The 11,352-nt window shown below is 42.9% G+C and overlaps 3 protein-coding genes across 3 annotated transcripts; 1 reads left to right on the top strand and 2 right to left on the bottom strand.

Annotated features, from left to right (window-relative positions):
• The first annotated feature begins 23 nt into the window (after window positions 1–23).
• Window positions 24–9,158, top strand: RhoGAP92B (Rho GTPase activating protein at 92B). The gene is made up of 5 exons (XM_017151799.3): window positions 24–241; window positions 492–748; window positions 3,362–3,537; window positions 6,048–7,014; window positions 7,638–9,158. The coding sequence occupies exons 1-5, from the start codon at window positions 192–194 to the stop codon at window positions 8,414–8,416; spliced, it is 2,229 nt and encodes a 742-aa protein (XP_017007288.2). The 5' UTR covers window positions 24–191; the 3' UTR covers window positions 8,417–9,158.
• Window positions 9,159–9,849: 691 nt separating this feature from the next.
• On the bottom strand, window positions 9,850–10,200 carry Xport-B (exit protein of rhodopsin and TRP B). Its single transcript, XM_017151801.2, has one exon. The coding sequence runs from the start codon at window positions 10,198–10,200 to the stop codon at window positions 9,850–9,852; it is 351 nt and encodes a 116-aa protein (XP_017007290.2).
• A 55-nt stretch (window positions 10,201–10,255) lies between these two features.
• On the bottom strand, window positions 10,256–10,821 carry Xport-A (exit protein of rhodopsin and TRP A). Its single transcript, XM_017151800.3, has 2 exons — window positions 10,463–10,821; window positions 10,256–10,392 (listed from the first exon to the last, which is right to left on the bottom strand). The coding sequence occupies exons 1-2, from the start codon at window positions 10,686–10,688 to the stop codon at window positions 10,256–10,258; spliced, it is 363 nt and encodes a 120-aa protein (XP_017007289.2). The 5' UTR covers window positions 10,689–10,821.
• Window positions 10,822–11,352: the final 531 nt, after the last annotated feature.

Genomic DNA, 11,352 nt, shown 5'->3' with positions numbered 1-11,352 from the left:
GGCATTTCTTAGCGCTCCCGCTGTGGTCACACTCGGCTCGTCTCACTTTTTCGTAAAACATCGTTGAAGAATGACTAATTTGCCAGTTTTAAGTATTTACTCAATGCCTAGCTAATTACACATCGCAAACAAACACACAGAAGTTCAGTTCAAGTTGGAGACGCGAGCGGCGAAATAGCGAAGCAGCCAAGATGAAGAGGCAGTTTGCGAAAATCAAAATAGCAGCCGAGAATCTGTCAAGGTAAGTTCAAAGGCCAGCCAATGGAGGTGGCCGTCTGTCTGTCTGCGTCTGTAGGTGTGTGTGAGTGCGCTCCAGGTGGACAGACGACAGACAGGTGTTGCCTCATCCGAAAAAAAACCGAAAAACAAAACAAGCAACTGCAGCTATAACAAAAAACCCGATGTCAACAACAACAACAACAACGACTGATGATGACCTAACCCGTGGCTAACCCATGTCAACCCCCCTCTTTTCCCACCCCCCTTATCAGATCCACCAAATCGGACTGCAAGGACTCCGAGCTGGAGACGATCGAGCGGCAGGTGGACAGATATCGGGACACCATCGAGAAGATCGTCCGCAAGCTGCCGGCGCTGAGCGGCGGCGGCGGCAGCGGCAGCGGGAGCACCGAGGAGCAGGACAAGCGGACCAAGAAGAACAGTCACTACAAAATCGCCCAGGCGCTGGACGAGTCCGCCAAGGAGCTGCCCAAGGACATGCCGCTGCAGAAGGTCCTCGCCAATTGCGGTTAGTTATCGGGAAGGGCTATCGGGATATCGCTTCTGTGTCGGAGTGACAGTGGCGTAGGCGGGAATTTGAGGGGGTTCGTTTGAGTGTTATCATTTCCGTTTTTATTTTATTCAAAATGTAGTAAACAACCCAAATGGTTGGGTTTTTACAAGGTTTATCTTTTTCGTGATTAATGTTTTACTTGTTTTTCTTGCTTGAAAAATCAAGTATTATTCTCTTCAAGATTATTTTCTAAAATAAATCCTCGAGCGGGATCAACCCCCTTCCTACGCCCCTGCCCGAAGTCAAATTGGCGCTGCTGATAACGCGCACAGTGGTTGTCGTTCGTTCCAAATCCGATAATCGCCGCCAGACATGCACAATGGCACACGTATGGGCACTTTTGGGCCACAGGGGGGAATGTGGAGAAGTGGAGAATGCTCGCGGATGACTGTGTCACGGGCTTCGCTTCGTCTGTGTGTGTGTATTGGCGGCCTCGCCTTGTCGGTTGGCCTTGTGGCATTTACATTTCTCAACTGCAAACGGCAACATCAACATCGACGGCTTTTTTTTAATCATTATTATAATTTTTATTATGACTTTTTTCGCTGCTTTCTTTGCAACCCATTCGCCGTTCGCCCGCAGTATTGGTTATTATTTGCGGTTTCGGCATTATCTATTTATACCCCCTTTTTTTGTTTTCTGTTTTCTGTTATTGCTGCCAGCCAAGTTAGCCCGCCCCCACATGCGCCCGCTTTTATTGCCCTTTTTCTATAGGACTTACTAAGCTTTTTCATTTAAATTTGTTACACATCGCTCAACGAAGAGGGTTAACAAAGCGCGTTAATTATGCTGCCTAGCTGGCTAGTAAAAGTAAAAGTCTCAGCCGAAATTCATACATCATCGTATCGTCATGATCTGCTCTTCGCTGCTCATTTATTTTTTGTGGGCGCTCCCCCTAGGCCGTATTACTCATTCCGAGTGTTATTTTCTGTATTGTTTTTAGTCGCGCTGTTTCCCCTCTTTGCATTCCGCATATCCGCAGATGCGTGTGTGCGTCAATTGCAATTTGGACTGCAGTTTCTGTGGCAGTTGCAGCTGCAACCTCGCAGTGGTTCAAGACCATCGTCGGTTGTGTAACGGTCAGGGATCTTCCAAAAACCCCTTCCCCAGTTTTCCCCACGTTCCTGATTAGACACGAACGTTGCCGCATGCATCATATCGTAGCCACAGTGAACGTGTGTCCATGGGTTAAGTAAAAGCTCCACGCGAATCGTAATTAGGTCGCATTGAGGAAATCAATCGCCATTTGCCGCAAAACTTACCATTTCCCTTTCTATAGGGAAAAGAAATATGGGGGATTGTCATTCTATTATTGTTTGTTAAGTTTTTTGATTCGCAAATTTTTTGCAAATCTGATTGATCAAAAGTATATATTATAAAATCAAGTTTAAGGCAGAGATTGTTTGTCAGCAGATGACATAAGTATAAAATGGTATTGAATGTTCAGAGCTCCCAGTTAAAGCTTTATAAGTTCACTTTCATCTTTAACTTTTTAAAAAAACATGAAGTAATATAACCTCCATTACCATCTTAAATTTCAGAGAAAATAGCTTAGACTGGAAACGTTAACGCTTTAAAAATATTTTGGTTTTTTCGGTCTATGCTACGTTACGTTTGTAAACAAGCTTAATTTTATTGCAAACCTCATCTAAACTTCCCTTTTCAAATAACGATTTTAACTTGTTAATACTGTTTCTAAGTCTCTGTAATATTTTCTCTGCCCCAACAGAGGGAATCACCTAAGTGTCTCGATTAAAAACAGCTCCAGACACACAAAAACACAAAATTACCGCACTAAAATTAGCTTTTTGTCGCCCATGTTGTGTCGGTAATCACAGGGCGATATCATCTCACTTTAACCCACTGTGCGCCCTTTGCAACTTTTATTGTTAGCCACGATGCGCTTCAATTCAAGCCATTCAGCTGGGGGAGCGAAAGGCAAGCGTATCTCGAATGTTATACTCCAGTGCCGACGTCGTCTTCGTTTTGGACTCGCTCTTGTTTCTGTGGAGCGACCTCTTTGCCTCTGCCTTCATAGCGGGTTCAGCTGCTGAGGCTCGAGTCTCGGGGCACTCAACACAATTATCACAATTTTGCTTACTCAGCTCGTCAACCTATTCGCCAGCCACCTCCCCCTCGTAAAGCCCGAATCTTGCCCCGCATCAAAGCATCGGAGCCACTCCGGCAACTGGAAACCGGCACGCCAACATCTTTGCAGCTACCGCTTGGCGATAAGGTCTTAAATAAGCATTGACTTCCTCACTTGCGGGCGGAATAGCAAGAGTCTTCAAGATACACACAGAAAACTAGCTATATATTGTTCAAGATATATTCCTTACAGAAATGGTATGAGTATTTAAAATATAAATAACCATAATTGATCTAGTTGTTGTTCATAAGAGGTGAATCATTTCCGAAAGAAGATATAGATCATGCTGATTTTGACAAAAAGTTTACGGGTAGATAAAACAAGACATCCTCTTGAATGTTGGATATTATTTTGTAAATTTCTGGTATATGCTATTCCATAATTGGATACTAATTTCTCTATATGTTCCCCAATTGCAGGCGAGCTGGAGAAGACGATGGCCGAGTGCATTATCGAGAGCGAACTGGAGACGGAGACCAAGGTGGTGCGGCGGCTGAAGAACATCTTGGACAAGGAGATCCAGGAGATCTCGACGCTCAAGCGCAACGTATCGCGCACTCTGCAGGAGTACACCTCGCTGAAGCGCAGTCATGAGGTGAGTGTGCCGATGCCGATCATAAATCTAACTCGGATTGGGCATTAGGAGGCCACAGAGAAACGGGCCAGAGCGAGAGTGAATAATGTTGGATTTCCGTTTTCACGAAACTGCGCGCGATGACAATGGGAGATTGTTAAATTAATTAAGAAATCTGCTCGTTGGCAGTAATGGGCCGCCAAAAGTTACCTCAGCTGGTCAAGTGATTCGGGTGTTTTTTCGCTTTTTAGTTTTTCCCCCAACGAAATCCAATCGCGAGGTTGTCTCTGATTAACGAACAATAACAACGATTGCCGGTAGTGTATATCCCTCTCAGCGAAATTGCACTGTGGTTCGGTTATTTTATGTGTAGCACAAGTTCAAGTTCGGTGAAATGAAAACAAGAAACGGACTTAACTTAAAAAGCTTCAATTGGAATTCCCGGAATTAAACCAGTCGATCGGTTGGCCGTTCCCCGAATGAAAAGTCATAAAACTACCAGGCAAAACCGAGCCCTCGGTTTTCAATCAATGCATTACCACTGTACTGGGCCGGATGCCAAGAAGCGCCGGCAAAAGAAGCAATCAATTTTTAATTTCCATTTATTATTATTACCATTGTTGTTGCTGTTTTGCTGGTTGGTCTTTCTTTCTTTCATTCTGACTCTATCTCACGCCAGTTTCTATTGTATTGTATTGTTTGTTTGCCGTGCGTTTCGCTTTTGTCGTTTACGTTCTTATGATACGAATCCGATACTTGTCGTTGTTGACTTATCGCCGAGTGAGGGATGGCGGGGGAATCTGGAGTGGTATGAGAGTTGGGGGCCGGGATGAACGGCTTTTTGGTGTTCCAATTTCTTGACACCCGATTGGTTCTACAAGTGTGGAACCGAACAGTTATGGCCGGCTATCTGGACACAAAAAGTTACTTTTTGAGTTTCATTGTTTTCTGTTTTCTTTATTTTTTGCCCGTTTTTTCTTTCCGCTTTTTATTTTGTACAAATCACGACGCCGTTTGCCATATCAAGATGACTAGCCGCCGTATTTGTTGATGTATCTTGTCTGTTTAAGGTGTCGGAAGACGTTCATTGACTTGGCGGCAGTGACATCATAATTGAAATGGACGCCACGCCACTGACCATTGGTTATACTATCAGAAAACTCGAAACCGAAGTTATTTACACTCCCCGGTAATCTTATCGTCCCATATAAACGCCCGTCGGCTTGCCATAATTCGCTAATCAGACGCTCAACGACCCGGTGCTGTTCTAATTGCACTCCCTGACACAGATCCGATCCGAAAAAGCTTACACGACTGCCTTTGGAAGTGCTAACTTTGGAGCCCGGAATGCGTAACTTGTGGTGCCAACTGGGATGTAGGTCGTCGAGAGGTTGCGGCTCATGGAAATGCGACAGTCACACTCGGTCGGTGCAAATGATTCGATTCGAAGGTGGGGGCGAAGGCAGGCACACAGATTGATAGTTAGGTGGATGCCATTGTCTTCTGGCTGCAGATAGCGTACTTACGGCAATTTGTCACGATTTGTTTATTTTTAGCAGCGTTATGATACGGGATAGGGTGATGAATGCCACCACCAGTTTGTTTACACACAATGGGTAATGCTGTTGTAGGCAAAACTTACATCACAAAGCGGGAACTTTGTTGTATATTTATTTTGAAAGCTGAATCTGTAATACTATACTTTAAAATTCTTTATATCGCCAAAAATTCCAAAGTGGGCTTGTGATTATGAATTATTTGAAGGAAAAATAGGTTCATATAGTCGAAACTTTGAATTATCTCTCTACTTATGAATACACAAGTCTTTTAATCTATAGAATGGTTTGAAACAGACCTGAAAATAGTATTGTTTTAGGAAACCATTTCCCTTTCATTTATTTTGATATTTTCTATTCTATTTTTGATATATTTTCTTTCTATCAAAGTTTAGTCGTCAAAAATTCCAAAGTGGCCTTGTGATTATAAATTATCTGAAGGAAATAATTATAATACGTTCATATCGTCGAAACTTTGAATGTATTACCTCTCTACCTATGAATATAAAAGTTTTTTAATCTATAGAATGGTTTATGAAAATACTATTGTTTTAGGAACCCCTTTCCCTTTCATGTACTTTGATATTTTTCCACTAAGTTCAATTGCATATCTTATCAGCCCTCCTTTTTATAAGCTACTTTATGATTCAGTCACCTCAGTCAGTGGCCCCAATGCAGTGGCGCATGTGCGCTATAACCCATATTAAACCCATTGTCCGGTTTCAAACAAAGACCTTGATGAGAGAGCGGTAACAGCTGCGGGCGGGCTGCGGTTGAGGTCGATCTATTTTTATATATGGGCCGCAAACTTTTCCTGCTACACAGGCATCTGCCATTAGTCACGCGAAAAACTATTTTCAGCAGATAAGATATTTTGCGTGCTTGAACTTTGTTCCTTTTGCGGAATGTGACGATTTCCCTGACATTGTTTCTTATCAGGCCTCTACTAATCAAAGCTCTGTTCTACTCCCACAGGCGGCTATCCGGCTGGAAGAGCCAGCGGCCAAGGTGAACCACATCAAGAGCCAGCAGGAGGAGTGCGAGCTGAAGCTGGAGAAGGAGCGGGATGCCTGGGCGGCCCAGATGCTGGAGCTGATTGCCAAAGAGGACGAGATCGTTAGCTGCATCCGCGACTATGTGCTCAACCAAAGAAACTATCACGAGCGGGCGCTGCAGCACGTGAACGCCTCGCTGGCCCGCATACAGGACACCATCCAGGGCACGGAGAAGTCTCGCTTTGGCACCTCGTTAAAGGAGCACCTGACATCAACGAACCGCGAGATCTCTTACATCGTGGAGCTCTGCTGTTGCTGCCTGCTGGAGCACGGTCTCGAGGAGGAGGGTCTGCTGCGCGTGGGCTGCGCCAGCACCAAACTGCGCCGGATGAAGCACGCCCTGGAGGCGCAGCACGTTAAGACACCGCTGCCGCTGGACTACCAGGATCCCCATGTCATTGGCTCCATACTTAAGCTCTACTTGCGCGAGTTGCCCGAGCCCTTGCTCACCTACGGCCTGTACAAGGACTTCATACGGATCGCCGAGAGGCACAGCGAAGCGGAGCGTAAGACAGAGATCAAGGCCAGCCTGAGCAAGCTGCCCAAGGAGAACTACGCAAACCTTCGATACCTCACCCGCTTTCTGGCCATCGTGCAGCAGCGTTCGGCGCTGAACAAGATGAGCTCGCAGAATCTGGCCATCGTAATGTCGCCCAATATGCTGTGGCCTCGGATCGACAAGAGCAGCAATGCCCCGGCTGATTATATTGGTCAGGTGAACAGCTCATCTGCGGCCAATATCATCGTTGAGCTGCTAATCAGTCAGTGGGACTACTTCTTCACCGGCGAAGTCGAGTTCTATTTGACGCTGCAGAAGCAAAAGCTTTTCGTCGAGGGCAAGAGCAAATCGAACTCCTCCAACGAGAACCTGGATAGGAACGATAGTGGTAAGCATGCTGGACAGTCGGAATTCTATGAAACGGGCCACTATACAGTATTCGACTTATGACGACATTTTTATTATATTTTCAACAACGAAACATTCGAGAATTCCACTGTTAATATTTTCCTGTGCCCCATGCTATTTTTAAAACATTTTTTTTTATATATCAAGAAGTTGTTAAAGTTAGTTTCTTATTAGTCGTTATATTTTTGTGCAATAAAATTGATTGGATCGAAATTTAAAATTCGGACTATGGAGGTGAATGGTGTCGTTGGGGTATTTTTAACTAGTTACTTAAAAATAATATTTACAAAATTTAAAATTGTCTAACTCAAGTTCTAAAAAAATGCAGATTTAAACAAATGCGTTAACAGCAGGAAAAATCTATTAAATTGACTTAAAGTACAGAAGTGAATGGTGTCGTTGGGTTATATTTAATAAGTTACTTTAAAAAAATATTTACAAAACTTAAAATTGTCTAACTCAAGTTCTAAATTCAGATTTAAAAAATGCTCAAACAGCAGAAAAAAGTACAGAATTTTGTTTTCTAGATAAGATGTAGTTTTCTAATTTTAACTGCTGTACATTTAAAGCTCTTATCTTATACTCCTTCATTTTCATTTGTAGAAGTCATGGAGAGTCCACGCTACGGAACATTGCGCAGGCAGAAGGCTAATGCTCCTTCGCCGCCTACCACCAACGGAAACGGCACTATTATGACCACATCACAGACCTCGCACCGGCCGCATGCGAAGGAGCTGTTTCCCCAGCAGACGCCAGACAAGCAGGAGAAGCCCGCCAAGCCGCCGCTACCAAATCTGCCGCAGTTTCAATCGCCAGCCGCTGGCCAGACAACGCTTACGCAGCTGGAACCACTGCCCCCGCCTCCAGTAACGCCAGCCAAGCCAGTTCCGATGACGCGGACGCAGTTCTTCGGGCTGGACAACCTGCCCTCTCCAACGGCCGATCGCAAGAGCACCGATAGCATTGGTAGCTTTAAATTAAAGCCAGATGTGCCGCAGAAGCCTTTGCTGCCCAAGCGGCCCACTGTGCTGGGCGTCGGAGGGCCCAAGGTGGATGGAAAGAGCGACGACGAGGGCGGCGCAACTCCCACTCAGGCGACAATTGATAATGGCAACGGGAGTGTGCGATTTAAAACGGAACACTTCCTGGAAAAGCTTCGTCAGGAGAACACAACTGAAACGAACGGAACGCGGGAGGAGCCGCCAGCGGCCAAGGAAAGCAATCACAACCACGACCAGCCTCCGACGGCTGCAGAGCAAAATCAGCAGCAGGCGCAGCAGCCCCAAGCCACGACACCTATTTCCCCGAACTCATTTCAAACGCCCAAGAGGCCAACGGTGCCAGCGCCGCCACCTCCCACAAATTGGAAGCCCGCGGAATAAAGGAAATATATGCAGCCGTGCAGTGGGAACGGAATCAGAGTCATTAGGTGTTACTGTTTACTCGTTAAGACTTGAACGCACAGTAATATATATATCTATATTTATATATTTGAAATGATCCTTGCGGCAAGGAGACTTTGTGCATTATAGAGAGAAGAGTCTCTGCGTATTCTGCATTTGTATTTTTGCCTTGTTCATAAGCAATCTAATTTGTACGTGTTTAGCCATATAACAATATCAAGCGATATCCATTTACGTATGCGTATATATAGTCTGTAGTAGGCCACCATAACTCAATTGTCGAAATTTGATTTGTTAGCCCAAGCGAGCTCTCAATTGTTAATCCTTGTTTGAAAGGTTGTGATACATCAGAAAGGTTTTGTGTTTCCTTAATTTTTTGCATTGCTCCCGAGTCAATTTTGTTTCCTTTTCCAACGAAAGACATTGTGATTTCCTTTTATTAAAATTATGATTTCGATTAAAGCATGATTGCTATTGCTCCATTCTGAATTCGGGCTAGTACAGAACTAATTCCAATGTATTCATTTGATTTATTCAAATCAACAAGTACATTTTGCATGAATTATCATTTCGATGTATGATGTACTATATTTTGTATTTTTGCTTTATTAATTTGTAATGCAACTATTATTATTTTTATTTTATAATAAAATTATGTATGATGAACTGTTGTGTATATAAAATATACATTAAAAAAGATGAATATGATTTTACCAGAAAAGTATTTGTCTTTGTTCGTTATTGTTTGTTAAGTTACTTTTAGGCATTGGTTAAAGAGTAGGTGGGCGTATTATACATTAGAAAGTGTTTCTCTTATGAAATTGGTAATAACTAAATAGTAATCACACTCAGACCTTCTTAAATCAAAAGATATTTTATAAAGTTATTCTTTAAACTCAAAAAATTGTGCCAGAATACCTGAAAACAGCACCTATTAAAGACCTACAATTATTATAACTTTCAAATCAACTACCTACAAATTTCTATCATATCTGCAAATAACTATTTTCACAACTTGCTTCAAAGGTACAACTAGCAATGACCAGATTTAAATGGGAAGAGAGCTTACTAATGAGAGTGCAATATAATACTGCATAGGACAGACCAAATCGATATATATTCCATGGTATTTATAGAAATTAGAATGTTTATACAGTTTTGTGAATAGGTTAGTAAGTGAGCTGGAAATACACGAATATATTCTGCTAAAGTTTAAATAAAAAAGCTGAAAACTCCAAGTGGGAGAAAAATTGATTTTCTTACATTTATTTTGGAATATATTGTTTTAAAATATGTTATTCAAAAGTACACCTCTATTGAAACCTATAAGTATGCAATTATGTTTTAAATTATTATGCTTTATTCTACGAAAGTCATATAAAATATGTTAGATATAAGTTTTACAGGATAAGCTATCTTATGTTGCTCGTAGCAAGACAAATATCTAAGGCTGGAAGCGTGCCGGTGATTTCCAGAAATCGCAAGAGTGTGTGGCTGTAGTAGGGCTTTCTTATAGGTGGAGTTGTAGCTCCAGCTCCTTCCGCTGGGCACTGGACCACCTCATCCGGGGAGTCCAACTCCCTAACATAATCCATAAAGTTGTCCACATTGATGGGCACCTCAGTTTTTGCCTTCGCTGGTTCCGTTTGCAGCTTTCGCTGGAACTCACTTCTATAGTAGTCGTTGATCATGGACATCATGCCCTTGGAATACCAGTAGATAATGCCTATCAAGAAGAGGCCCTGCATAAAGGGACCCACCATTTTGTACCCTCGCTTTTAACTCGTTTTATTTTAAAGTTTAATAGATCCTCTGACTTTACTGCCGATGCTCTTCGCGAAAACTTTCTAGCCACTGATTGATCATGAAGAATTGTTCCTTGATATGCGGCCAGGCCATGGTGACAATTAGCATTATTGTATTGGCAAAGACGAAGAGTTTCATCATCTCAAATGCTAAATAGAATTAGGGAAAAATATTAATTAATTAAAAGAAATACTTTCTAAGGCAGACTAAATTACAGACCCTCCGGTGTGCGAAGATAGTCGCCGAAACCGGAGTTCAGATCCTTGTCCTCCTCCTTTTGTTCATGCTGATCCTTTGGCTTTTGGGTCTTGGCCTTGCCGCCCCCCTCGGCTTTATCCTTGCCGGAATGTCCTTGAGTGTGGCCGTGTCCCTTGCCGTGTCCGCTGTGTTTGTGCCTGCCGTATCCAGTGGATGTGTTGGCAAAAGCCGATTTCTTCGGTTTCATGGCATCCAGATCGCAGCAGTTGGTCAGCCGGCCAACCAGGACCACTGGATTTATTTGATGGATTGCTTAAAGCTGCTCCTCCTGGTCTGCTGGTCCTTCCTCGCCAACTGCTGCTTCGCAAATGACACACTCATTGCGGAGGGCCGATTGTAGTGGCGCCGCTTGGGGCAATTTTATGGCTTCTATTTTATTGATTTGTCGCTTTGAATGGCTGGTTGGGAATAGTGGAATATTGGGGGCGGGTCCAGTGGCCAAATAGAAATATGCTGTTAGTAGAGCAATGCGCTTGGATATTTAGCCAGGCATGTGTGCTTATTATACGTATTACACGAATGTGTGTCAACTTAGTGGATGAATGTGCTGTGTTGTGGGTGAACATTGGTCCCAAGTGGCTTGGGTTCGGGTTCCTGTAAGAAATAATGGGATTGGCAGAAAAGAAGTGCCATCTAAGCTCATTCTTTTAATATCAAAGCTTAGCCATACATTTCATATTTAATTATAACTTAAAGATTTCATTTTAACAACATACATTGTTTTTCCATTACTTTTATATATTTTAATATCAAAGCTTTATACATTCTATATTGTATTATGAACACTTGAACACTTTATCTTAAATAAACCCTGTTTTTCCATAATCTCTATCCATATTCAATTTAAATTT

The sequence above is a fragment of the Drosophila takahashii genome, chromosome 3R (assembly GCF_030179915.1).
Source record: "Drosophila takahashii strain IR98-3 E-12201 chromosome 3R, DtakHiC1v2, whole genome shotgun sequence".
NCBI lineage: Eukaryota > Metazoa > Arthropoda > Insecta > Diptera > Drosophilidae > Drosophila > Drosophila takahashii.
Note: the sequence above shows the minus strand (reverse complement) of the source record. Positions and strands in the feature narration are given on the sequence as shown.